This window comes from Oncorhynchus kisutch, linkage group LG22 (genome assembly GCF_002021735.2).
Source record: "Oncorhynchus kisutch isolate 150728-3 linkage group LG22, Okis_V2, whole genome shotgun sequence".
Lineage (NCBI taxonomy): Eukaryota > Metazoa > Chordata > Actinopteri > Salmoniformes > Salmonidae > Oncorhynchus > Oncorhynchus kisutch.
Genome location: NC_034195.2, coordinates 94354 through 122152, shown reverse-complemented (window position 1 = coordinate 122152; position 27799 = coordinate 94354). Strand labels below are relative to the sequence as shown.

General features: G+C 42.1%; 1 protein-coding gene and 1 long non-coding RNA gene across 2 annotated transcripts; one reads left to right on the top strand and one right to left on the bottom strand.

Moving 5' to 3' along the window:
- On the top strand, window positions 1-5871 carry LOC116356345 (mucin-17-like). Its single transcript, XM_031801867.1, has 3 exons — window positions 1-4818; window positions 4963-5038; window positions 5169-5871. The coding sequence occupies exons 1-3, from the start codon at window positions 343-345 to the stop codon at window positions 5273-5275; spliced, it is 4659 nt and encodes a 1552-aa protein (XP_031657727.1). The 5' UTR covers window positions 1-342; the 3' UTR covers window positions 5276-5871.
- LOC116356346 (uncharacterized) lies at window positions 4911-27799 on the bottom strand. The gene is made up of 3 exons (XR_004204858.1): window positions 27539-27799; window positions 26919-27099; window positions 4911-5321 (listed from the first exon to the last, which is right to left on the bottom strand). It is a non-coding gene; the product is annotated as an uncharacterized LOC116356346 (long non-coding RNA).

Sequence of the window (27799 nt, the reverse complement as noted above, 5' to 3'; positions counted from 1 at the left end):
GATGAAGATTAAATCTAATTTTATGACCAATTTATGCAGACATTCAGATAATTCCAATAGGGTTCATATACTTTGTCTTGCCACTGTATTTGGATGATATGATATGCCTTTGCCACTTTGGTAAATGTAAAAAGTCTAGATGAGGAAGATGATTAAGTTGCAACAATGGAGACAGCACATTTGATATAGAGTAATTGCTAAAGAAAGAAAGGTATACTCTTTATGTTAACTTTTAAAATAATTTAATATGTATTAACATGTTTTGATTTCCAACATACTGTAAATCTGAATCAATTCTGTTGATGTTCATATATACAGATTACTATTAGGGACTTGCTGCTCATGATTGGGCACATAACGAGCTCAGTATTGGAGGAGGTAAATAGCATCCTGATCCCTGCCTTGGTTGACCTTATAAGGCTGAGAGCTTCAGAAAGTGCTGCAGAGAATATGCTCCCCATGAGCAAAGACACCAACGAAGATTCAACCCAGGGCTCTGTCAGCTGTACCTCCCTACTCTCCAAAGTCAATGTCATCTGTCTCACTCAGAGTCCTGACAGTAGGTCATCCCCAATCTCCATTGATGTACCAGTCACTGCTGTCCAGACTTATTGTAGCAGCAGTTCTCTGTCCAGTGAGGAACGAGCACACTCTTTCTCCAGTCAGATCTCTACTAAGAACCTCCTGGCTGCTAGGCCACGTTCTGCCAATCCACCATCTGCTAAACTACCATGTGATAAACCACAATCTGCGACACCACCACCTGCTAAACTACAATCTGCTAAACCAGATTCTGCGAAACCACCTATTGCCACTGACTACTCTGGAACCTTATCTGCTGAGGTAGGTCGTGGGCATGTCAACCCTGTCAAACTGACATTGGCCCCTTTCTCCTCCTTAATCTCCAGCGAAGAGACCAACACCAACTTCTCCTCCAGCAGCCTCCCCTCCTCCTGCTCCATCAAGCTTTCAGACAGTAGGAGTGTAATTCCTTGCTCCCTGACTGTAAGCTCCATTTCAAATGTTCCTGGACCTGACTCTAGCAGCAGCCCTGTGCGGGAGAATCAATTTGCTACTGAGGTCTCGTCGATCTGCCTCAGCCAAGATAGAAATGGCCAAAGAGGGAGTGTGACACCTCCAGCCCCTTTGGATGTTTCCCTCCCCTCCATTATTGAGCGGGCTGGCGGACTTGTATGTTCCGTCATCTCCCAGTCTTTAGCAATTGTGGAGGCGCGGTCAAGTGTGAATGGTGAGGAGGGCTCTCCATCTCCCACCACAGTCTCCCATTCTCCTACAAGGGTGTATGTCAGCCACTTAAGGAGTAGCCCACTAGGTGAGGACCTTGTAGATTCAACACTTGCGGATGTTATCTCTGTCCTGAAAATGGAGGGAATTCTTTCCTCCTCTCCGACTTTGGAGGAGGAGCTGCTTGATCTCTCCTCCAGTTGTTCTTCGTCATCAAGCGAAACACTGCAATGTGTGTCTGTTGGCCCTCTTGGCAGTGGGTCGGAGACGTCCTTCAAACTTCTTGGGGGTCGTACTCTGAGTATCGCCACCCCAACGGCCCATGATACCACAGAGGACTTAGAAGTCTACAGTGATGAGATTATTGACGAAATCCTTACTATAATGAGGACCAAAAAAGATGATGACAGTGGAAGTGACGTCTCTGGTGCATCAACACCATGCAACACACCAGCACCACAGAGCCGGTCCTCTTCTGCACTGAGCGGAGTGCTTCCCCATGACAGGAGGATACTCGGCACAACACTGCTTGGAATCCAGAACACACTAGACAGTGAGAACCTCTCAGGAGAGTGTTCCACCTCACCACAGGACAATGCCAGAGTCCTGGAGATGATAAAGTTGCTGCAGAGGCGCCTTGAGGGGACACCCTCAGAGTCCTCCATCCATATCACAGATGTGGCTTCACCCGTGGGCATTCCTCTCCCTGTATCTCTCTATGCTGTTCAGTCGTGTGTATTTGCCACTGACAAAGACCTGAAGGCAGAACGAGTGAGGGGAGTCTTTGAAAGCCTGAGATCCCAGTTTATGAGCTACTCCATCAAGCCTGTGAGTAACATCATTACCAGGGCAACAACAAAGATGGCTGCCTCCAATCAGGTTAGTTCAGAGACACTCCAGGCAGCATCAGCAAAATCATCTGCTGTGGCTCAGAACCTTATTAGTTTGGTTTTATTTAAAGTTGCCACGGTGTCCTGCTCTGATGACTTAGAGGGTCTGGGTGATCATCTCAGATGCCCCTCAACTTTGACCAGAGGTCTGACACCTTTGACGCCTGCTGTTCTGAAGATCAGAAGGGAGATGTCTAAGGAAGTGGCCACCGAACTCCAGTGTTTCTTGATCAAGGAATCCCTTACTGGCACCCAGACACCATCCAATGGACATGTTTGCACTTCTGAATCTGCCCCAAGGGAAGCTGTGCGGGACATCCTGAGGAAAACCAAAGAGGAGGCTTTCAACAAAAGCCTGAATAAAATTTTCCCTGTTAATTTGGATGAGCGGCTCACAGACTCCATTGCAGATGCCTTATATCCGAAGCTGCATGACAGACTGGAGTCCAAGAGAGAGCTGCGGGCTTCTTATTACAGCTCCCAGATCATCTGTAGCCTCAGCCCCTTCAAAGTTGAGAGCAGCCTAGAGCTCCAGGAGTTCACTGACCCACTATCTGAGTCAGTATTGTGTCTCCTGGATAGAACATTTGGAGATAAAGCTCAGAACTTAAAGACAGGCGGAGGTGTTTTACAATATGTCACAGACCCAACCTATAAGAAGCATTTGATTGGACCCCACACCAATGACGTCAATGTGGTTATGCACACGATTGCAGTGGAGGAGTTGCCTGTTGAGGGTTGTATTGCGCAAAGTGAGGCCATTCATGGACTTCACAAGAAGCAAGAGTTACCTTCCAGCACCAGTGGCAGAGGGAATGAGACCCTGAGCCCTACTAATTGCCTACTGGAGGGTGTAGTGGGCAAACTGGTACGGAGGATGCTATTTCAGGGCCTTGACATCCCTGAGGTACCCATGAACTACAGCCGCTCTGAGAACTTTAAGCTACAGTATGAACTGGTTGCAAAGCTTTGTCCTCTGATGGTAAGGACAATCATGGCTACAACCATAGACAATCAACCACCTACTACTCAAGAAGCAGTGATGTCTTCCGAGAACATCCATGTGAAAGAGCTGTGTGAGGCAGGTATCAAACACCTCAAAGAGAACCATGTACCCGATGACTCTGAGACAAACATCATGGTCAGAGGGGCTTTGAGTGAAATTGAATCCTGTATGATTGAGACCTCCGACAAGGACTCTCCCAGTCTACATTCCACACCAGAGGTGGTTGTAGACCTGATCACCAAGCTGCTTCATGTGTATGAGCTTGACTCAGAGGACTTTGCATCACCTGTGTCATCCCCAACCACCACTCTCTCTGATGTGGCAATGGACATGGTGGTTTCTGTCCTTCGGGACATGTCCGATTCCCCAGACGTTACATCAGCATTGGAAATGACCAAGGATCTCAAGACGCCGTACTCCCGCCCCTCAAGTGCAAGGATTGTAAGTGCCCTCTGCAGAGAGCTGGAGGAGTGCATGGGCTCTCCTGATGCTCTGAGGCGAGCTTTGAGCCGCGGGGAGATGACAACAGCCATTGCGAGTGCAGTCACCAGGGAAGTCAACCGTCTGGGTTCAATCGTACCCAAAGTCTCTGTCAGGCCGCTCTCCTCAGACATCTGCCTTAGGACAGACCAGGACAAGGTCATGGTTAAGAGCCGATGTGGCTCGGCTGAGGTGAAGGCATCCCAACCGGTGTATATTATTGTTCATGTAGAGGCGGTGATGGATATCATTGTCCGGCTGCGGTCTCTGATTGTTCCTCGGACCCAGGATAAACTGGCCAGCTGGACCCTAGTTGAGGATGTGACCAACAAGCTGTCCAGTGCTCTGTGGGTGAGGGTGACTAACAGGTGGAGGGAAGCAAATGTCTGCCTGAAGGCAACAGACATCTTTCAGTTGGTGCTGTCTGTGCATAGAAAGTTGATGCAACGCTATGGCACAGAGGAAGCCCTACAGAAGATACTGTGCCACAAGGCACCCAAGCTGCACAAGGACATTGTCTGTCTTGTCACGAACGGAATTATGGATGCACCATCCAAACTTCAAGACACCAAAAATCTGGAATCTACACTCAACTTGAAAGAATTGACAGCCTTGTTTAATGAAATGACAACCCGTCAATCTTTGAATAAGAAAGCTAAGCAGAGCAGCATCAAGATTGAGATTGAACAGCCAGAGTGGTCCACTGTGGAACAAGTGACATCCGGTTCCACCAGCTTCATTAGGGAGCTTATATTAGAAGAAGTCCTGATGAAGCTTGTCAAGAAGATATGCCGTATGCCAAAAAGGACCAACAAGCGTCAGCGCATCCAGATCAGTGATCTGGTGACTGAGCTGATCCGATTGTTCGACGATGAGGTGGCCAAATATCTGATTGAGGAAATGGAAAGCCAGCAAAAAAGTTTCAATTCTAAGATGACATCGAAGCTGGCAGATGCCATCTACACTGACCTTGGGAAGGTCAAGCGTTTGAAACACTCCTTGAAAATTGACGATTTATTTGAGGATCAGGAGATGCTTTCCGTTGTCTCTGTCATTGTTTCCCACAAGCTACTGGCCATCTTGAAACCCTCAGTTTCCAACCCATATGACCGTGAGACCTCAGACCTTGAAGACTCGTGCAGTAATGATTTGGAGGATGCGGAATCTGAGGGGGTGCATTATGCCACCGGCAGAAAGGTAAGACAAGCTCAGATTACTCTTGAATGGTCATTGGTTGTGCTTTTTGATATCGGTACCAGTAAGTATAGTTGTATAATTATAGGAATATGTAAAGGAAGTGAAATTGAAGTTTAATTGTGCATTCTTGAATTCTGATCACAGTCCAACGTGAGCATCGTCCTTACAGACACTACAAACCAGCCAGAGATGTACATTGCTGTGGATTCTCCACCTATGAGTGAGTATTCCTGGGGGGAAATGTTCTTATGGGACAATTATATATATATATATATATAGAAGTAATAAATTATTGTTTTATCAGACAATTGTCCATCTGAAATTCTTACATATTTTCATCTTCTTGCCAGTTAAATTATCCAAGATGAGGAAAGGCATCCGGGACTTCTTCTGGGGAGTCCAGAAGGCCTGGAAACGCTTGGTCACCTGCAAGTCCTCTGGGTCCTCTGATGGGTAGCCTGGATGACGTGCAGCCCATGTCAGTTGCTTTTGCCAGGCTACATCTGAGGAGGACACCACAACTGGCCTCAATACAACATTTTTATTTTAGTTCATTTAATTTTGAGTCCCTTAATGCTGCTATATTTGAACCAGGCTGTCAGTGGACTAGCTTACCATTAGTTTATACTCCTTAAGGAAGATCCACTATAGGCTAGTCAACACCAAAATTCCATCTGGGTCTTTTGATCCCTTATTAGCTCCCACTCCTGTAACTAGGAATGTGAGCTTCTAAATGTCATTCAGACATCTACAGCTTCTCCTGTGACTAGGAAGATAAGCTAAGAAGCCCAACCAATTGACTAGATGTGCTGTACATCTGATGCCCTCTCCCTATTGTAATCATTGATCCACATCCATTGCAGCCTCTAAATTTGATGTAGATATTTAGCCTAAATTAAAAAATGACAAGGAGGGAAGGCCAACAGCAGCTTCTACTCTTACGATTAGGAAAGTGGTGCTAAACTTTTTGGGCTTTGAGGAACTATGCATTTTATTTTTCAATCACTTACATACTTTTTAATGGTTGTTTTAATAAAGCATTTGTATTGCAGATTTGGATTCATATTTTATCTTTCATAATTGTTCATTTTAATTTAGGTATTCATTTGATGACATGGGACTAAAGCGTAGTTTATACCCTACATACATACACAAGAAATAACTACAAGCAGCTACACAAAAAAACCTTTACACAAGAACGCAGGATCAGCATTTTGTGAAGCGTTCTTGTGTTGCACACGAAGGGTATGACCTTCTGTCAGACAATCTAATCCATGTATTTATCACATGCGCTGAGAAGAACAGGTGAAATGCATAAGGAGATCCAGACTGCATTTCAAATGGCACCCTATTCACTATACAATGCATTACTTTTGACCAGGGCCCATAGGGGTCTAGTCAAAAGTAGTGCACTGTATAGAGTGCCATTTGGAATGCAAGTTCAGACTCAGCTTTAATAAGGGGATTAGCTCTGCTAGCCAGTGTTCCGTCTCTCTCTCTCTCCTGCAGGCATGCTCATGTACAATAAGGTGTTTTCGGGGCATGATGACTCAGCTCATCGGTGACCAAACTCACCTTTTGTAGTGTGGTGTTTATACTGCTGCTACACCTTAATCAGGACCTCATCCCCCGGCTATTTAAGTATCTGGTGAACGAGATGACCTTAATCATAACTTGTGGGCCAGTATGTTGTGTGGCAACCCTGCCTGTTAGTAGTTTGACACACATAATGCTTTACTTGAAGGCCACCTACATTAGGACCTCATAACACATGAATCACCCATTTATACAACGGGTGCGAATAGTCCGGGAATGCTGATTGGTTAAAAGCCATTCCAGCCGGTGTCTATTCCACAAGTTACCACCAGCTAAATCTGACGTTAAAATGCTTATGCACTCCGTTCCATCTTTCTCATCAGCCCAGGCAGGGAAGTTATAAACTTGATCTCCACTATAAAAAGCATCTAGACATTATCTCACATTTCTTTAGACTAACATTTAGTTTTCAACAGCGGAGATTTGTATAAACATTAGTCTCTCTCCGACATCTGCAACATTGTTTCAAATATTCAAATTCAATCTCCAACTGTCCCATAGTAATGAACGTGCAGGGATCGGGAGTCGGACGAGAAAGAGAGATGCCAGTTTCTCAGCCAGTCGAAATCATGAATCAGCTGGCATAATTTTTTATGGATATATACAAAGAAAGGTCAATTGAAAAAAGGTAAAACGAAAGGAAGGACAACTAGTTTGCAGTCTTTCCAGCTCCAGTTTGAAGTTATTGTGTTAGCTGTGTTGTTGGCTAGCTCCTCTGAACAACAGTGTCCTAACAAGAGCACATTATTTATGCCGGGTGAAATCGTAACTGATTAGCTCATTGTTATTGATGTATCCTCGAAGCCCGTGTTTGGAGGATATTGTCACGCCTGCTCCCACTCCCCCTCCGCGCCAGGCTACCTGTTTGTACATGCCCCTGTCACCATCACTACAATATCTCCAGCACAACGCTGGAAATGTGTCCCCATCCACAGAAACTAGTCCCATCATTCTATGACGAACACAGATGGTTTTATATCAAATTCAGAGAGAGAGGCAGAGAGACTCTGAAACAGATGTACTGCCAGTTCCTTGTTGGTTTGGCTGTACTCTGAGTATACAAAACATTAAGAACACCTTCCTAATCTTCCATTGCACCCCTTTTGCCCTCAGAACAACCTTGTCGAGGCATGGACTCTACAAGGTGTCAAAAGCGTCCCATAGGGATACTGGCCCATGTTGATTCCAATTCTTCCCACAGTTGTGTCCAGTTGGCTGGATGTGCTTTGGGTGGTACACACAGGAAACCATTAGCTCCTACTACCATACCTCGTTCAAAGGCAATTCAATCTTAAATCTGTTGTCTTGCCCATTCACCCTCTGAACGGCACACAATCCATGTATCAATTGTCTCTTCTTCTTCTGTATTATGGTGGTCCACAAATAAATGTCATAGGTGCATGCTGCTGTATTGGCTGTGTATCAGTCTACTATTCTATAGTATGAATTCATTACACTTTGTGAATAAAAAACCCAGAAATATAAAAACTAAAACTAAATACAAAAACAATTGCTTTACCAACTAACCCTGATCCCATTAAAACCTCACCACAATTCCACTACTTTGGCCCTATCTGATACTACTCCAGGCCAGCAGCCTGGGAGGATGGGATATCAACCATTCAAAACATCTTGTAACTCCGCATTTCTACATATTTTGCTATGGGACAGCGAGAACTTTTTATAACAAATGTCATGCAATTATACTCAGTATGCCTTGGGGCACAGATAAAAAATGTGCAGTTTTACAGTTTTTTTCCTTCAATTTTACACATTTTGCCATGGGGTGGATAGAAATGTTTGCAGATTTAAAGCAAATTTCCTGCAATTCTACACATTTTGTAATGACTTATGCCATGTTAATAAGATATCTGAGTGTGAATGACTAACAAAATTAATGGGTGCCCTCTGGAGGTCAGGGCGATTAGGCCTGGCTCGCTGTCAGCGTTCCAATTCATCCCAAAGGTGTTCGATGGGGTTGAGGTCAGGGCTCTGTTCAGGTGAGTCAAGTTCTTCCACACCGATCTCGACAAACCATTTCTGTATAGACCTCGATTTGTGCATGGGGGAATTGTCAAGCTGAAACAGGACCTTCCCCACACTGTTGTCACAAAGTTAAAAGCACAGAATCATCTAGAATGGCATTGTATGCTGTAGTGTTAAGATTTCCTTTCACTGGAACTAAGGGGCCCAGCCTGAACGATTATTCCTCCTCTAACAAACTTTGCAGTTGGCAGTATGCATTGGGGCAGGTAGCATTCTCCTGGCATTCGCCAGACCCAGAATCATCTGTCGTTCCAGATGGTGAGGCTTGATTCATCACTCCAAATCAAATCAAATCAAATTTATTTATATAGCCCTTCGTACATCAGGTGATATCTCAAAGTGCTGTACAGAAACCCAGCCTAAAACCCCAAACAGCAAGCAATGCAGGTGTAGAAGCACGGTGGCTAGGAAAAACTCCCTAGAAAGGCCAAAACCTAGGAAGAAACCTAGAGAGGAACCAGGCTATGTGGGGTGGCCAGTCCTCTTCTGGCTGTGCCGGGTGGAGATTATAACAGAACATGGCCAAGATGTTCAAATGTTCATAAATGACAAGCATGGTCGTATAATAATAAGGCAGGACAGTTGAAACTGGAGCAGCAGCACAGCCAGGTGGACTGGGGACAGCAAGGAGTCATCATGTCAGGTAGTCCTGGGGCATGGTCCTAGGGCTCAGGTCCTCCGAGAGAGAGAATGAGAGAATTAGAGAACGCACACTTAGATTCACACAGGACACCGAATAGGACAGGAGAAGTACTCCAGATATAACAAACTGACCCTAGCCCCCCGACACATAAACTACTGCAGCATAAATACTAGAGGCTGAGACAGGAGGGGTCAGGAGACACTGTGGACCCATCCGAGGACACCCCCGGACAGGGCCAAACAGGAAGGATATAACCCCACCCACTTTGCCAAAGCACAGCCCCCACACCACTAGAGGGATATCTTCAACCACCAACTTACCATCCTGAGACAGGGCCGAGTATAGCCCACAAAGATCTCCGCCATAGCACAACCCAAGGGGGGGCGCCAACCCAGACAGGATGACCACATCAGTGAATCAACCCACTCAGGTGACGCACCCCTTCCAGGGACGGCATGAGAGAGCCCCAGTAAGCCAGTGACTCAGCCCCTGTAATAGGGTTAGAGGCAGAGAATCCCAGTGGAAAGAGCGGAACCGGCCAGGCAGAGACAGCAAGGGCGGTTCGTTGCTCCAGAGCCTTTCCGTTCACCTTCCCACTCCTGGGCCAGACTACACTCAATCATATGACCCACTGAAGAGATGAGTCTTCAGTAAAGACTTAAAGGTGGAGACCGAGTTTGCGTCTCTGACATGGGTAGGCAGACCGTTCCATAAAAATTGAGCTTTATAGGAGAAAGCCCTGCCTCCAGCTGTTTGCTTAGAAATTCTAGGGACAATTAGGAGGCCTGCGTCTTCTGACCGTAGCGTACGTGTAGGTATGTACGGCAGGACCAAATCAGAGAGATAGGTAGGAGCAAGCCCATGTAATGCTTTGTAGGTTAGCAGTAAAACCTTGAAACCAGCACTTGCTTTGACAGGAAGCCAGTGTAGAGAGGCTAGCACTGGAGTAATATGATCAAATTTTTTGGTTCTAGTCAGGATTCTAGCAGCCGTATTTAGCACCAACTGAAGTTTATTTAGTGCTTTATCCGGGTAGCCGGAAAGTAGAGCATTGCAGTAGTCTAACCTAGAAGTGACAAAAGCATGGATAAATTTTTCTGCATCATTTTTGGACAGAAAGTTTCTGATTTTTGCAATGTTACGTAGATGGAAAAAAGCTGTCCTTGAAATGGTCTTGATATGTTCTTCAAAAGAAAGATCAGGGTCCAGAGTAACGCCGAGGTCCTTCACAGTTTTATTTGAGACGACTGTACAACCATTAAGATTAATTGTCAGATTCAACAGAAGATCTCTTTGTTTCTTGGGACCTAGAACAAGCATCTCTGTTTTGTCCACTCCAGAGAAAGTGTTTCCACTGCGGCGAGCTTTACACCACTCTAGCCGAGGCTTGACATTGTGCATGTGGATTTAAGCCTTGTGTGCGGCTGCTCGGCCATGGAAACCCATTTCATGAGGCTCCCGACAACCAGTTCTTGTCCTGACGTTGCTCCCAGACTCAGTTTGGAATGCGGGTAGTGAGTGTTGCAACTGAGGACAGAAAATATTTACGAGTTACACTCTTCAGCACTCGGCGGTCCCGTTCTGTGAGATTGTGTGACCTACCACTTTGCGGTTGAGCCGTTGTTTCTCCTGAACATTTGCACTTCACAATAACAGCACTTACAGTTGACTAGGGCAGCTCTAGCAGGGCTGAAATTTTACAAACTGACTTGTTGGAAAGGTGGCATTCTATAACGATGCCATGTTGAAAGTCACTGAGCTCTTCAGTAAGGCCTATGGAAATGGCTGTGTGCTTGATTTTATATACCTGTCAGCAACGGGTGTGGCTGAAATAGCCGAATCCACTAATTTGAAGGGGTGTCCACATACTTCATGTATATGCACAACCACATTTTACTGAGTTAAAGTTTTGGGGGGTACGTTTATTTCTTTATTTTTGGTCGGGGAGCCCTCTAGCAGTCGGGGGCCCTATGCAACTGCTTATGTTGCTTATGCCTGGAACCGGCACTGATGGTCAGTGTACAAAGCCACCTCTGTTCCTTTTGACATTCTATACCCTGAGTTGCTCAATATCAAGTACGCCATTTAGCAGACGCTTTTATCCAAAGGTTGAAAAGAGGTTCAAGATTCCTTTTTCATTGTCTGTTGTCATGTTTTAACCAATGCTACATCACAAAGAGAGCAGTCTCCTTGCCAGACAAATGCATGTGTTGAATGCAGTATAGTTAGAGATGTGACTGACAAGTGTACATCTCCCTATATGTATGTGTCATGGGTCAGGGTTACAAATACTGTACATGTATTCCCTGAGAACTTGTGGCTCTTTTTTCTCCCTCATCTGCCTCACAGCACCTAATGAGAGATAGAGGAGATTCAGCTATAGTCTGAACACACACTCCAGAGCCCAACTGAGAAAAATCCATATGTGAACCTATTACTCCACTAGAGCACAGTGGCTCTAAATTGCTTTCTGCTTCAGCGGGTAAGCATTAGAAAGCTGATGTCTCCTTCATGTCTGGAAAGCATGAATAAACATGATTTAAGGAAAGAGATTAATATTATGTAATATGACACAAATGACCAGAAGGAATGTATTGAATTAAGCTGCCTATTGTATATAAGCCGACTAAAATTATACTGTGACATTATTCATTGTCGGGTAAAGTCAGTGATATGCTATGTTTATTGAGGCAAGTAGAAAATGGGATGAAAGGGGCTTAAAGTCAGACTTAAGAACATCCAACAGTTGTGCATCAGGGAAGTGCATTACCTAAGTCAGACTTAAGAACATCCAACAGTTGTGCATCAGGGAAGTGCATTACCTAAGTCAGACTTAAGAACATCCAACAGTTGTGCATCAGGCAAGAGCATTACCTAAGTCAGACTTTTATGTGGAAAGCTCACTGATGATCTTTCTTTGAAGTCATGTTATTATAATCTTTGAAGTTTATTATTCAAAAAGTGATAGCATCATTGTTGACCGGACCAAAGGAGGATGGTAAAAGAGAAATGTTGTCTACCCTGTGTGAAAATAAATCACCCTACAGCTTTTTCTTGTATATTCTTCTGTGCTGAGACTAAATAATCATAGGCCATAAGGCTGCCTGTTAATCCGTCATCTCTGTACTCTTTTCTTCAAGTCTTCCTGGCCAGGGACGGCACTGGGGTAGGCAGGTCAATGACTTGTCTATCTCAAATCAAAAATATTAAAGAACCAATGCTGCTGTAGGGGATCACACATCATTTGTGGCCCTTAGACTGAAATCAGACATTAAAAAATTTACCGTGATGAATATCTGAGTACTTCAGAATAATTTATCACTTGCCTTCTGATTTGATGTAACATTTAATGGGCACACTATCTGACAGACTCCCACAGCAGTGGGCTCTAAATGGTAATATAGTGTTACTAACTGTGTTACAGTAGTTTAGAACAGTAAAGCACATAATCTAAATGACCCTAAAATCCTATTAGCCTTTTTCTTAACCTTTGTCTTTTCCTTTATATATTCAATTATGATGTAATTATGTCAAATAAAACCAAATGGCACCCTATTCCCTATATTGTGCACTACCTTTGACCAGGGTAGAGCACTATACAGGGAATAGGGTGCATTTGGGATGTAACCACAGATAAGTCAGTTTGAGATATGCACAAATGTCCCAATATGACGCTTTTGAGTTATGAGAGACTCAATCACTCGATAACAGTGCCACTGATGACAATTTGGAAATTTCCTGTCATTCCCAGACAGACGTATTAATTGTAGTAGCAGGCCTTGCTGAACTCATTGTCAACAGCGAAAGAGAGAGAGAGAGAGAGAGAGAGAGAGAGAGAGAGAGAGAGAGAGAGAGAGAGAGAGAGAGAGAGAGAGAAATGAACAACACAAAAACAAATAATGTATAATGTATAACTAAAAAAGAATGACTGCCTCTGTAGCCAAAATGTCAAGGTTTGTCCAAATCATTTTTGAAAAACCGTCAAACATCAACCAATGTGTTATAGATTAGGCAATTAGTAAAAAAAAAAAAATCAGTTTGTTCTCAGTACAGCTGAATTGATTATAAACTAGTAAGGAACTCTACATGTTTGTTTACTCTCCTTACCCACATTGCCAGAGGCTAATACACAAATCCATGCTGACATTTCCTCCTTATGTCCCACATTATTGTTTCCCCTGCTTAACAGACATCCTGCTAATTAACAATGTAAAAAATTAAGGAGGGATATTGTTCCAGACTATTGGATTTGCACATAAAATAACTTGTGCGGTTAAATTCCCATGTACTGTACCAAATAATAAAAAACAATTGGGTTTCCATCGCATTTTCAACTCTATTGATGGTTTTGTCATAAAATTGTTAAGCGTTATATAGAGAATGTGCCCACTCTGGTCTAGGCACGTGTGCTCTAGCCAACAGCTCGCTGATAATTTGCGGGTATAGCCTATACAGAATGATTTTACTTGTCAAACGGCAGCCAAGCATCGATCATCATGCCATCAGAATAAGACCCTTGATATTTATTGGAAAGGAGCATCAAGATCATCAAGTTCATCGTAACTTATTTCATCTGTAGCCTAATAAACTGCATGCTTTCTCGAGTCATAGTGGGAGGACCACACAATATCATTGCGTGACTCTAAGTTTACTTCGATATGATGGTTATTATATAAATATTTGCGCATAAAGGCGTTTCCACCGCCATTTCTCGCATAATTAATTTTACCGACACAAAAAGATCCAACCTTGTCTAGTGTATTTTGTTTTGTTGACATTTGTAAGGTTGACCAACAAATTTGCTGTTTACATCAGGCCTGTCGTGAATTTTTTTATCCATCATGTCCTTTTGTCACGCCCTGACCTTAGAGAGCTGTTTTATTTCTCTATTTGGTTAGGTCAGGGTGTGATTTGAGGGGGGGCATTCTATGTTGTGCATTTCTATGTTGGCCTACGTGCAACCTGGCCAGGCCCCAGAACAACAACCATCAATGGCTACTTTGTGTCCTCACCCTGTTAGGACACACGAATGTCCCGATCACCTTAAAGACTTTGAATCAGAGCTTACAAATCAAATCAAATTGTTTTAGTCACATGCGCCGAATACAACAGGTGTAGACCTTACAGTGAAATGCTTACTTACGAGTCCCTAATCAACAGTGCGCCGAATACAACAGGTGTAAACCTTACAGTGAAATGCTTACTTACGAGTCCCTAACCAACAATGCCGTTTCAAAAAATACAGAGATAAAAGTAACAAGTAATTTAAGTGCAGCAGTGAAATAACAATAGCGAGACTATGTACAAGGGGGGTACCGGTCTAGTTTCCTGATCATATTGGAGCTCACTCCTATGTGTTGCTCTGGATGTCTTAGTCTAACGTCTGTAACTAGATGCTTAAAAACCTGTAGAATGGGAGTAGTTACTCAATATTTTTCTGTTGTTCAAGGCTCAAACTCCTATGGGTCCATTCGGCAAAACCACTCCCACCATCACTGACTGAAGTTGCAGCCATTGTGTCCCTTCCAAATAGCCTATATGTTTTGTATTTAATTACTTGTAAACTTCATACTTTTTAGTAGTTCCAATATGCCTCCAGTGTTGTTCTTTATCTCCTTTGTCTTGATCACATAAATATATTTTCAATTTGAGGTCTTTCGCTGTGCTGAAAATCCAGTATAGTTTGGTGGCAAGGGCAGTGTCCTGTTTTTTGGGGAGCAGTTTTCAGTTGTGTACATTGCATATGTCTTAGTAAAACGCCCTTGATGTTTGAAAATGTGAAGATTGAGAGAAGTGATGGATGTTGAGAGAATCGTTTGTAGATTTGAAAACAAAAGGAGCAAAACTAATTTAAAAGCAGAACAAATTATTTGGAAACTAATTTACAAATAGTCTTTCATTTGAACTTTTGAAACAACCAACCCTATTGAATCCATTTCGCTCTTGCCTGCAGTTACTACCTTTGGTTAGTTGACTTGGATCTTTGCTTTCACTGCCAGTATTTTTCGATTGCGAGTTTTGGTGGTTTTATTTTGTCCTATTCAGTTGTGTAATTTTATGATTTCATGTCTATAGACTGTTTAGTGAGGAGCTAAACCGGAAAATGCTTCTGCTACATTTTTCAAGTACAATCCCTGAGATGACTAATACAAGAAATTATTGACTGTCATTTTCAGCGATCTATATAACCGGTCTAGTTTCCTGATTATATTGGAGCTCCCTCCTGTGTTGCTCTGGATGTCTTAGTCTAACGTCTGTAACTAGATGCTTAAAAACCTGTAGAATGCGAGTAGTTACTCAATATTTTTCTGTTGTTCAAGGCTCAAACTCCTATGGGTCCATTCGGCAAAACCACTCCCACCATCACTGACTGAAGTTGCAGCCATTGTGTCCTTTCATAATAGTCTATATTTTTTGTATTTAATTACTTGTTATTAGTTCCAATAGGCCTCCAGTGTTGTTGTTTGCTTGAACAGTCACTGAGGCTGTATTTAACGTTAAACGATAGTTATTTCAGATGCAGCAGGTTTAGATACTTTGCTAACTAGCATTGATAGCTTAGCACCAACGATACAGGCAGAGAGACTAGGATTCCTGTATATTTTTCCTGTAAATGTTATTCTTCAAACAGGTTTAATGTTCCATCGGAATTTCTGAACCAAGAGGCGCAACATCACAAAACTTTCTTGAACGCTTACGAAACAAACCAAGCAGACCAGGGCAGGGTTTGACAAGTGAAAAATTCTTGCATTGGTTGTTCATTTTGTCAATCTAAAGGCACAACCCAAATTTGAGCCAATAATAAGTAGTTGAACATGTTACTCCACAACCTTGTGAAAATGACATGTTTTTATTTTAGTCAAAAACAACTTTATCGAAGGAGTGCCTTTTGATTTGACAGCCTGCGATTTGAGATTCTTGGATCCAACGGCCGTGTCTTTGTGAGACGCAGAGTAGGTGAACGGATGATTTCTGCATGTGTGATTTCCACAGTGAAGCATGGAGGAGGAGGTGTGATGGTGCTTTGCTTTATTTAGAATTCAAGGCACACTTAACCAGCATGGCTACCACAGCATTCTGCAGCGATTCGCCAGCCCATCTGGTTTGTGTTTAGTGTTGGTGTCATTTGTTTTTCAACAGGACAATAACCTAACCCACCTCCAGGCTGTGTAAGGGCTATTTGACCAAGATGAGTGATGGAGTGATGCACCAGATGACCTGGCCTCAACCCAATTAAGATGGTTTGAGATTAATTGGACCACAGAGTGAAGGAAAAGCAGCCAACAATTGCTCAGCATGTGTAGGAACTCTTTAAAGAAAAATTGGAAAAGCAGTCCAGGTGAAGCTGGCTCATGCCAAGAGTGTGCAAAGTTGTTATCATGGCAAAGGGTGGCTACTTTGAAGAATCTCAAATATAAAATATATTTGGATTTGTTTAACACTTTTTTGGTTACTACATGATTCCATATGTGTTTCATAGTTCTGATGTCTTCACTATTCTACAATGTAGAAAATAGTAAAAAATAAAGAAAAACCCTTGAAGGTGTGGGTGCATCCAAACTTCTGAATGGTACTATATAGCTTACACCAAAGGGTAAAAGCTATATATTTTGAGCTTAATAGTGCATCTCAGCATCTGTGGTCTAAGATTTATGCTTAATGATGTGGACTGCAAATTACATCATGATGGAAGTAGGCCTGGGCTCACAGAAATAAGAATGAATAGAATGGGCTTGGAACTCTAACCCTGGAAATTGACTGGTAACTTCATGGGTACACTCCCAATGGCTGCCTGGTATTGTGACGCAATAATTTCAATGTTTTTTTGGAATTTCTATTCATTCTTATTTATAAGCCAGTTTAATATTCAGTAGCGTTCAAGCTTTGGCAACCTCAGATGAAGTACGATGTTTTACCGGCTCATTTTGGAGAACGAATTAGGCCTGTAGCATGGACGGCGACGAGGCCCGAAAAGTAAGTCCATTTCTATCGCTATAGGCCTACCTTGAAATTATTGACTGTAGACAGTTTTTGTATTGATTACACTGATAAATGTATGGAAACGGGTGCATGTCTGAGGTTATGTGTAAATCCCCTGTCGACAGCATGGAGTCTATAAAATGGATCGATTTGGCTTAGATCATTGTGTGTTAGGAATTGCCATCTAATCAGACCCGTATGCCCGAGGCCGCTCACGCACACCCGGCGCAAGGAAACATTTACTAAGCGGGCAGTCGAAATCGATGAGGGAGCACATTTTGGGGGGGGGGGGGCTCTTGCATTGGAATTATATTGAATTCTGCTTATATCACAAACATAAAGTTCAAATGCTGAGACTCAGAGATCATTGAGTGCATTTGAAGTAAGGTAGGTTGGTGCAAAATCTGTAGTATTTCCGCTGCGTATCAGCACCATGGACAGTGCCCTACACACTAAAGCAAGGCCGTTTGGTAATGAATATAGGCTACAAGATAGATAGGGTAATTCACTTATTACAAACAGCCTATGTGAATGCAGCTGTACAAAATAATACAAAAGAAAATACTGAAAGTAGCCTAGTAGCCTAGTTATTCATGCATGCAAACAAAAATAGGCTACTGAAAAGCAGTTTGGCTTGGAATAGCCTACTGACACAACTGTGAATGCAAAGAATAAACGTGAACAGCGGTACCAAGTAGTATGACTAGTAAACAAAATGTAAGATTGATAAAGATATGACACAATCTACAATATTTTAAGGCTAGTTACATTAACAGTAAACGAATGCAGCAAACAAAAGGCAAACAACCAAGTCTACAGCCTGCTACAGTGAGATGCAGCCATGCACAGCTGTCTTGCCAAAACAACAGGCCCGCTTCAAACATGGAAAGTCGTGCTGCTCAGGGGTTCAGCAACACGTTGTGATATGATACAATACACTTCTGTGGATCAAATTAGACCCACATAATCAATTAAGCAATGCCAGCCTACCATAAATAGGTTTCCAATATGTACTATTCCATTTACAACCACGAAACCAATAGGCTACAAAGAAAACCATAATAGAATGTATCTACTGTATTTCTATGATTAAACATACCAATATGTACAGTGCTTTCAGAAGGTATTCACACCCCTTGACTTTTTCCACATTTTGTTGTGTTACAGCCTGAATATAACATTTATTAAATTGAGTTTTTGTGCCACTGATCTTCACATAATACCCCATAATGTAAAAGTGGAATTAATTTTTTTAGACATTTTTACTAATTAATAATCAATTAAAAGCTGAAATATCTTGAGTCAAAAAGTATTCAACCCCTTTGTTATGGCAAGCATTGGCTGACTGGGACAAAAATTCAGCCCTGGCAATTTAGCAACACATCATACCTTAGTGGTAATCACTATTACATATTATGGAATTGGCATTACATTTGTGTGTCTCTTTCTGTTTTCTTCCTATCGCCACTGCACCTCAATGCCTATACTGACCCAGCAACATTTTAGTTGTGAATGAATAAACAAATGTATTAGATAAAGAAGAAGAAATACTGAATAAATGCCTAATAGGTCACCATTGGCTCATAATACCTTATATTTATTTGGCTAATTAGTGCCTGGCTATGATCAAATGAAAATATATTGGTCACATTCCCAGAATACAGGACGTAAATGTTGCAGCGAAATGCTTACTCACAGGCTCTCCTCAACAATGCAACACACACACACACACACACACACAGACATAAATACAACCAAGTAATAGAAACATATTTTAAAAAGGAGGAAGGGTAGTAGGAATATTTACACAATACACTATGAATATACTATGATTATACTATGAGTATACTATGAATATACTATGATTATACTATGAATATACTATGAATACTACAGAACATGCTGGGATGGAAAGGTAAAGAAAGAAGATACCTAGTCAGTTGCACAACTGAATGCATTCAACTGAAATGTGTCTCCTGCATTTAACTCAACCCCTCTGAATCAGAGAGGTGCAGTGGGGTGTTTCGTAGTAAGGATGACTGGCTACTATTTGGAACTTTGTGAGGTTAGCTTTCTGGTGCCTAGAAACGCTGAGGCATCACCCAAGTGGGTGCTACCCAGAGTGGAAGAGAAATCCAGTGGCTATAAGACTCAGTCTGGTTCCCAGACTTGCCCTCTACAAGATCATCAGCAAACTCCATCACCATCATCTACCATTCTCTGACCAGCTCTCTCCGCTCAAGCCATGAACGGACCCTCCATCTTCGGAGGATGCAGCTTTCAAAGACTTGGCCTCTATTGGTTGACCTGTCCTGATATATTGCTTGTTTGTTTTTTGTTGTTGAAGCGCTTTGAGAATCTATGAAAAGCGCTACAGAAATGGCATATATTATTATTATTACTACTACTAGTATTATTATCAATACTATTACTACTATTATTACTATAATTATAATTATTACTATTGTTATTATTACTATTTCTATTATAACTATTATTATTCTGATTATTATTACTATTATTATTATTATTACTATTATTACTGTTGTTATTATTCCTACTCTTATTATTATTACTATTATTACTGTTGTTATTATTCCTACTCTTATTATTATTACTATTATTACTGTTGTTATTATTCCTACTCTTATTATTATTACTATTATTACTGTTGTTATTATTCCTACTCTTATTATTATTACTATTATTACTGTTGTTATTATTCCTACTCTTATTATTATTACTATTATTACTGTTGTTATTATTCCTACTCTTATTATTATTACTATTATTACTGTTGTTATTATTCCTACTCTTATTATTATTACTATTATTACTGTTGTTATTATTCCTACTCTTATTATTATTACTATTATTACTACTATTATTATTACGGACTCTGCATGGTCAATCTGAATTCTGCATTGTCCGCAGAAGTCAGAGCATTCATGCTTCTTGCGCTTCGCGGATGTCAGGGATCCCGCCGGAACTTTCATTATGCCCACCTGTCCCCTATTCCCACTGATTAGGACTTGTATAAGTGTGCCCTTTGGTTTACAATGGACTTTTGATTATTATTACAATGTCCGTTGGTGCGCGTGAGTACCTGTGCTGTGTGTTTTGGGCTTTCGTGCGCTTATGGATTGCGCAGATGATTACGGGTCTCGTCCCGTGTGTTAATCATATGATGAAGGGTAATACAAATGATAAAAATGACCATGAGTTTGCTAATAAAAACATTTTATTTGTATTTTTTCAAATAACATTTTTGATTGAATAAATAACAGATTTAAGATGACATTTTAAACATATTCACATGTTCATATTCACAAGAGGACCCAAATGACATTTAGCTACAATTGATAAAACGCTGAATCGTTACATTTCATTTTTAAGTAACATTTCATTTTTAAGTAAAACTTCTTCAGTGCTCTTCCATATCACTCCTCATCCTCAGTAATGCTGTTCACAGCCAAGTCATTCCAGAACTGCCTTCGATTTGCAGGCATCAGAGGACACACATCTTGGTGATTATGTCCATCTTCTTGGACTCTTCTGTCCCTTTATCCTGTATACGTAGTGTCGAGGGTGTCTCTTGAGTGACTTTCTTCATGATGAAGTCAAACTCTGTGAAGTCCTTTTCTTCATGGGAGACTTTGTAGAAGAGGCTCCTGGATCCACGCATCAAACTGGATCTCAGCCATCTCTGCCAGCTTTGGTGCTGCTCCCTACTTCAGCTTGACGATGGAAAGGCCAGCTTTCCATGCCAGGATGATTTCCTTTTTCATTTCGACCACCTCCACCTTGCCTGCATTGGAAGTAGCTACCACATGGAGGAAGTCCCCGAAGTCGTACACCACACCTCCAGGTCGAGCTTTCATTTCCTGTTCCACGCCATGGTGGAAACTGTTTGCACTTATGAAGGTGCGTCCTGGCTCGAAGAACCTGAGGGTGATGTCCTCCATCAAAGTTGAGACAGCATTGACAACGCTCACCAGTGATGTTAGGAGGCACCAGTTTTTGTTTTGAGAAGTGCAGTTATCCACCCAATACACTGCATGCTTGACATCTCTCTCACTCTCCAGTGCTGTTACGTAAGATGAAGTAATCTCCTCTGCCTTCCGAACAGCTGTTCCTTCCTGCCATACCACTGAGATTGTTTACTTCTTCTTTTGAGACTTCTTTCCAATGGTGGCGAATGTCTCGTGATAGGCAACGATTCTTCTTGTGAACAATGCTGTTTTCACACCTGGCATGTGAGGGAGCATGCTTACTTCTGGCATATCAACGCTCCTCACAGACCAGTCCTCAGGCCAATCTTTCTGTGCATCAGCCCTGCAGACTTCTGATGTTCCTCATATTTTCTACATTGCATGCAGTCTGGGTTGGTGATGGTGAATTCAGGTGCTGCATGGCTGTTGTCTTGGCAGGCTTGGGTTTCCATGGCCTCATTCTCCCTGTGCTCCATCTTCAGATGATGACCCTACACCAAACAGAGCTCGCCCTCCTCCTCTCCAAGCTTCACAAAGCTGATGTTCCTTCCCTTTACTGCCTTGCAATAGGTTTCATAACCGCAGCTGGCATCTTTGTTCTTCTCCTTGTAGTCATTATGCATGAACCGAATATTGACGTCACTAGGGAGGTAGAGACGATGTGGGGCATGCTCTCGTCTGTAGTGCCTGATTTGGGGATGTAAGGACTCAATGTGTTGCAGGATTGGATTCATGTTCAATTTGCTCGCTGAAGCTTTCTTTCCCCTCTGATCCTTTGGTGGAATCAGTTTGGTGGTGACTGTGACAATCAACCTGTCATTTTTGGGGTGGTAGCCCAATGTTGTCAGAAAAAAACACTTTGCACACCTGTTGTGCAGAACCGCTCTGGTTTAGAAGATGGTACAGAAACGACCTGCTGCGTCGACTGTCAGCACCAACTGTAACATTTTTCTTAGATTGCTGTGCCACCGTGTGGAAGATCCATGTCCTCTTCTCCTTATACTTCATCTCCCAATACTTTTCTCATATTTCCTATCACCTAACCTCTGAAATATTCTGAGTACATTGCCTCTTGCATTTGGGACCACATGGCTTACCCATTGGTGGAATCTTGGATGTCTTGTTTGATAGGTGTTCTGGAGTTGTGTCCACGGGCTCAGCAAAGGTGATGGATACAATTTGGGATTTTAACTTTCCTGACCAGTATAGTCACGCAATACTGGAATATAAAAGACAACCAGAAACCCTGAACATGTGAGTAGATCTATTATTAATATATTATTAATGAGCTAGCAATGCTGTGTGTGCGCTCATCTGGAAAACGAGTGTGCGTGGCTTTTGACAATTCAGTATGGGGTGCACGTCCAACTGACCGTCAAATGGCTAGAGATCGTGTGTGTGGTGTAACGTTACGGATTCAAATAACCCATTGAATGTCAAGAATACAAATAAAAGGATCATATTAAATCCAGGTATAATAGATTGAAGCTAGTATAAACTGTTGATCGTCTCTTATGGGAACATGTAGCACAAATCTATTGTTTCATGCTAATGCTAGCTAGGTAGGTTTTGACGTTTTGGTAGGGGCACGTCAGTTTTAGCGAGGTGGCTGTCACTGGCTAGTAATCGTGTGTATGGTGTACTGATTCAAAGAAACCATCAGATGATATTTCAGAATATAATTGATTATATGGATAATAGATTGACGTTAGTATCAATTGCAGATCTCTTATGAGAGCAGGTAGCATTGTTAGTGTATGCTCGCTAGCTAGTTAGCTTGCTAGCTAGCTAATTTATTTTGATGTCAGATGTACTTAGCTAGCTAGTTCTTACCAGTGTCTGGATGTCAGCGTTTCAGAGCAAGTTAAACCATCATTTCCCCCCGGGAATGCTGTGCCATGGTGTTGTATCCCTAGATTAGCAATGTATGTGTGTGTAGCTGTCAGTCAGTGTCATACAGGTTCGATTGCATCACTATCAGAATAGAATGATATGATACAAAGGTTAAACGCAGTAACTGCAGCCAAGGGCAGGTTGAAACCAAGCTAAAAGGCAGGAAGTTCAGTTACTGCCATTTACCTTGGTTTCACAGTAACTTTTTGAAGTTACTGCTAATACGACCCCCAGTTTCTCCAAAACTCAATACAATAGAGGCAGGATACTTGTCCACTGACTCGCCAAACATGTCCACATGATTAAGCATGCATTAAATGTAACAAAAAATGACATGAACTCATTTTCGACCAAATGAGCAGTTACTGCCTTTTTGCTTGGGAGGGCAGTATGGTTCATTTAACAATCATGGGAAATAGTGTTTAAACCCTTTACAATGAAGATCTGTGAAGTTACTTGGATTTTTACGAATTATCTTTGAAAGATGGGGTCCTAAAAAAGGGACGTTTCTTTTTTTGCTGACTTTATATATACATGAGAGAGAGAAATGTTTTTTATCTAACAGTATTTTATAGTTATACTGTACCTTTGCCTATTCAATCTGGCCAGTAAACATAGGCCTATGGCATTGCACCAAATTCTTGTCTCAAAAACATCTAATCTGTGCTTCATTACCAAAATATATAATAAATAGATTTTATTTTCATAAATGCTTGTCCGCTTTTCACAACAACCCCAAGTTAATATTTTTGTTTGCTTATGTATTGCATATGAATGTGGTTTATTTAAGTGATAATGTCAGAGAAGCCGGTGTTCGGAGGATATATTGGCACGGGTATCCTCCAAACACCAGCTTTGGTGTGCGAGTGCGTATTTGTTTTCTTCCTAGGTTTGTTTTTTGCCGTTCATGGTCATGGTTGTCAATTGTACCGCAGGAATAGAATGTAAAGTTGGTTAGTTGGTAAGTTTAGTTTTAGTTTTTATATTTCTGGGTTTTTTATTCACAAAGTGTAATGAATTCATACTATAGAATAGTAGACTGATACACAGCCAATACAGCAGCATGCACCTATGACATTTATTTGTGGACCACCATAATACAGAAGAAGAAGAGACAATTGATACATGGATTGTGTGCCGTTCAGAGGGTGAATGGGCAAGACAACAGATTTAAGATTGAATTGCCTTTGAACGAGGTATGGTAGTAGGAGCCCTGTGCAACTGGATACTGGACTTCCTGACGGGCCGCCCCCAGGTGGTGAGGGTAGGCAACAACATCTCCACCCCGCTGATCCTCAACACTGGGGCCCCACAAGGGTGCGTTCTGAGCCCTCTCCTGTACTCCCTGTTCACCCACGACTGCGTGGCCACGCACGCCTCCAACTCAATCATCAAGTTTGCGGACGACACAACAGTGGTAGGCTTGATTACCAACAACGACGAGACGGCCTACAGGGAGGAGGTGAGGGCCCTCGGAGTGTGGTGTCAGGAAAATAACCTCACACTCAACGTCAACAAAACTAAGGAGATGATTGTGGACTTCAGGAAACAGCAGAGGGAACACCCCCCTATCCACATCGATGGAACTGTAGTGGACAGGGTAGTAAGTTTTAAGTTCCTCGGCATACACATCACAGACAAACTGAATTGGTCCACCCACACAGACAGCATCGTGAAGAAGGCGCAGCAGGGCCTCTTCAACCTCAGGAGGCTGAAGAAATTTGGCTTGTCACCAAAAGCACTCACAAACTTCTACAGATGCACAATCGAGAGCATCCTGTCGGGCTGTATCACCGCCTGGTACGGCAACTGCTCCGCCCACAACCGTAAGGCTCTCCAGAGGGTAGTGAGGTCTGCACAACGCATCACCGGGGGCAAACTACCTGCCCTCCAGGACACCTACACCACCCGATATCACAGGAAGGCCATAAAGATCATCAAGGACAACAACCACCCGAGCCACTGCCTGTTCACCCCGCTATCATCCAGAAGGCGAAGTCAGTACAGGTGCATCAAAGCTGGGACCGAGAGACTGAAAAATAGCTTCTATCTCAAGGCCATCAGACTGTTAAACAGCCACCACTAACATTGAGTGGCTGCTGCCAACACACTGACTCAACTCCAGCCACTTTAATAATGGGAATTGATGGGAAATGATGTAAAATATATCACTAGCCACTTTAAACAATGCTACCTAATATAATGTTTACATACCCTACATTATTCATCTCATATGTATACGTATATACTGTACTCTATATCATCTACTGCATCCTTATGTAATACATGTATCACTAGCCACTTTAACTATGCCACTTTGTTTACATACTCATCTCATATGTATATACTGCACTCAATACCATCTACTGTATCTTGCCTATGCCGCTCTGTACCATCACTCATTCATATATCTTATGTACATATTCTTTATCCCCTTACACTTGTGTCTATAAGGTATTAGTTTTGGAATTGTTAGCTAGATTACTTGTTGGTTATTACTGCATTGTCGGAACTAGAAGCACAAGCATTTCGCTACACTCGCACTAACATCTGCTAACCATGTGTATGTGACAAATAGAATTTGATTTGATGTTTTGTATACTCAGAGTACAGCCAAACCAACAAGGAACTGGCAGTACATCTGTGTCAGAGTCTCTCTACCGCTCTCTGTGAATTTGATATAAAACCATCTGTGTTTGTCATAGAACGATGGGAGTAGTTTCTGTGGATGCAGACAGATTTCCAGCGTTGTGCTTTGTTTGAAGCAAGCAGTGACGGGCCCTCTGATGAGCAAATTCAATTTTAGGTGGGACTTTCCAGCCTCCAATGGCTGTGGATATTTAAGTGGTAATGCCGAAGAAGCTGGTGTTTGGAGGATATATTGGCACGGGTGTTTATAGGCCTGAGACGAAGTGCCAATACAGGTACAGGGAGAGAAGGTTTAATAACTGAAAGACATTAAACAGAACAGGAACAGCGTCTGGACAGGAACACACAACACCAAGTAAAGCGTACACAGGGAACACCACGAGGAACAGATAGATATACAGGGGCAATCAACCACGTGAAGGAGTCCATGTGAGTCCTTTTTATGCACGTAATGTTAGAACGTTCTCTCCATTCCAGAATGTGATTGTTAGGTAACAGTACATTTATTCCGCGCTGCCCTCAAACCAAAGCACGCAGCCTGTTTTTATTTGTCAATTTTAAATTATTTTCTAGTAAGTTTTTATTTTCTAATAACAGTTTGAAATGAGGTGTGTTCCACCTCATTCATTCACATAAAAGTAGTCATTTTTACTTTTGCGGACTAATTCATTTTTTAGACATTTCTGACCCGGACAAAATTCCCCAAACACTTCTCAATTGAGACGTTTGCTCATCTGCCGTCCTGCACACACGTGTTCATATTTTCCACCTGTCGCCTGCATCGCAATCAAAGTTGTTTTCATTCCCAATAATAACTTTGTAAATGTGTGCGTTTCCATCAAAGTGCCTTATTACGTTATAATAGTTTCTGCATGTCATGTTGTTTCTACTGTAGCATAATGTTTTTGTGTATATTCCTTATAACCGCGGACACGCGATGTAACGTTACTCATTTCATAACATTTATGGCGTTATACTCAATGATTACGTAGCTAGCTACATTCTCCTATTAGCTCTGGAAAACTATGCTAATTGCGTCAGGGAAGTATTAGCATGTGTTGTATTTTGACCCTGGCCTTATGACTCCCAAGTGGCACAGCGTCTCAGTGCTAGAGGAGTCACTACAGACACCCATCTTCAAATCCAGACTAAGTTTCTATCAAAGTAAGTGCCTTATTACGTTATAATAGTTTCTGTGTGTTGTGTTATACCGTTTCTACTGTAGCTCACTGTGTGTATGGAGCTAAATATATTTGTGTATATTCCTTATAACCGCGGACACGCTAGGTAACGTTACTCACCTTTTATGGTGTTATATTCAATCGTGCTTATGTAGCGGGTTTCTTATGTACCACAGGAGAACCAAGAAATGAAGAGCGATACCACGGCTGTCTTTTAGGCTTTTATGTTGATCTGCAATAGTATTGTGAAAAGACAGGACAGGAACACATCAGTCTCCAATGCACCATCTGGCAAGTTGTTCTACACAGGAGTATGAAGAAATGTAAAACACATATCCTGTCTCACATCCTCAATACATTGCTAGGTGCTTTCAGTGTTAACAGTAGCAAAATAAAACAACTCATGTACAAAAACACTGCAACATAATAAACAAGTTACAACTTGAAATCGCCTCTATTCCATTCGGACCGTAGAGGACCAAACTACATCTCCCATAATGCAACGCCAGCACCCGTCCGCAGCTCAGCTAGCTGTATGCATCACAGAAAGGCATGCTAGCTTGCAACAGCAGCACTTTTAGCACTCTGTAAACTATATTAATAACAACAATAAAACTCTGAAAGTTACATGTTTCAATAGTCTCACACTCCCTTATAACAATATCTACAGCATTAACCTTGGGATGTTTTATTTATTTCACGTTATGTACTTCTACAAAAGAGTAATCTGCAACACATACCTTTCTCTCTGTGTTTTCTCCGACTGAGGAGAACGGGAGCTACGGGTAGTACCAGGGTGTTAGTAGGTGACACAAGCACCCAGATGAAATAAAATACATTTAATGAAACAAAACTCGAAGATGTTAACATCATTCAGCTACTGTAGCTGCCTACCTAACATCAACAGGCAGCACCAGTAGCGCAACAATTAAAAAAAGACACTAAAACTAAAGTTCCTGGCGATCATAGCGATCTGCCTCCCCCCTCTGTCTGAACTTGGA

Bases quoted from the DNA above. Each gene is read 5' to 3' on its own strand.
- LOC116356345 (XM_031801867.1), top strand. From the start codon at position 343: ATGATTGGGCACATAACGAGCTCAGTATTGGAGGAGGTAAATAGCATC. The intron at 4,819-4,962 runs GTAAGACAAGCT...TTCTGATCACAG, and splicing joins ATTATGCCACCGGCAGAAAG to TCCAACGTGAGCATCGTCCT. The intron at 5,039-5,168 runs GTGAGTATTCCT...TCTTCTTGCCAG, and splicing joins TGTGGATTCTCCACCTATGA to TTAAATTATCCAAGATGAGG.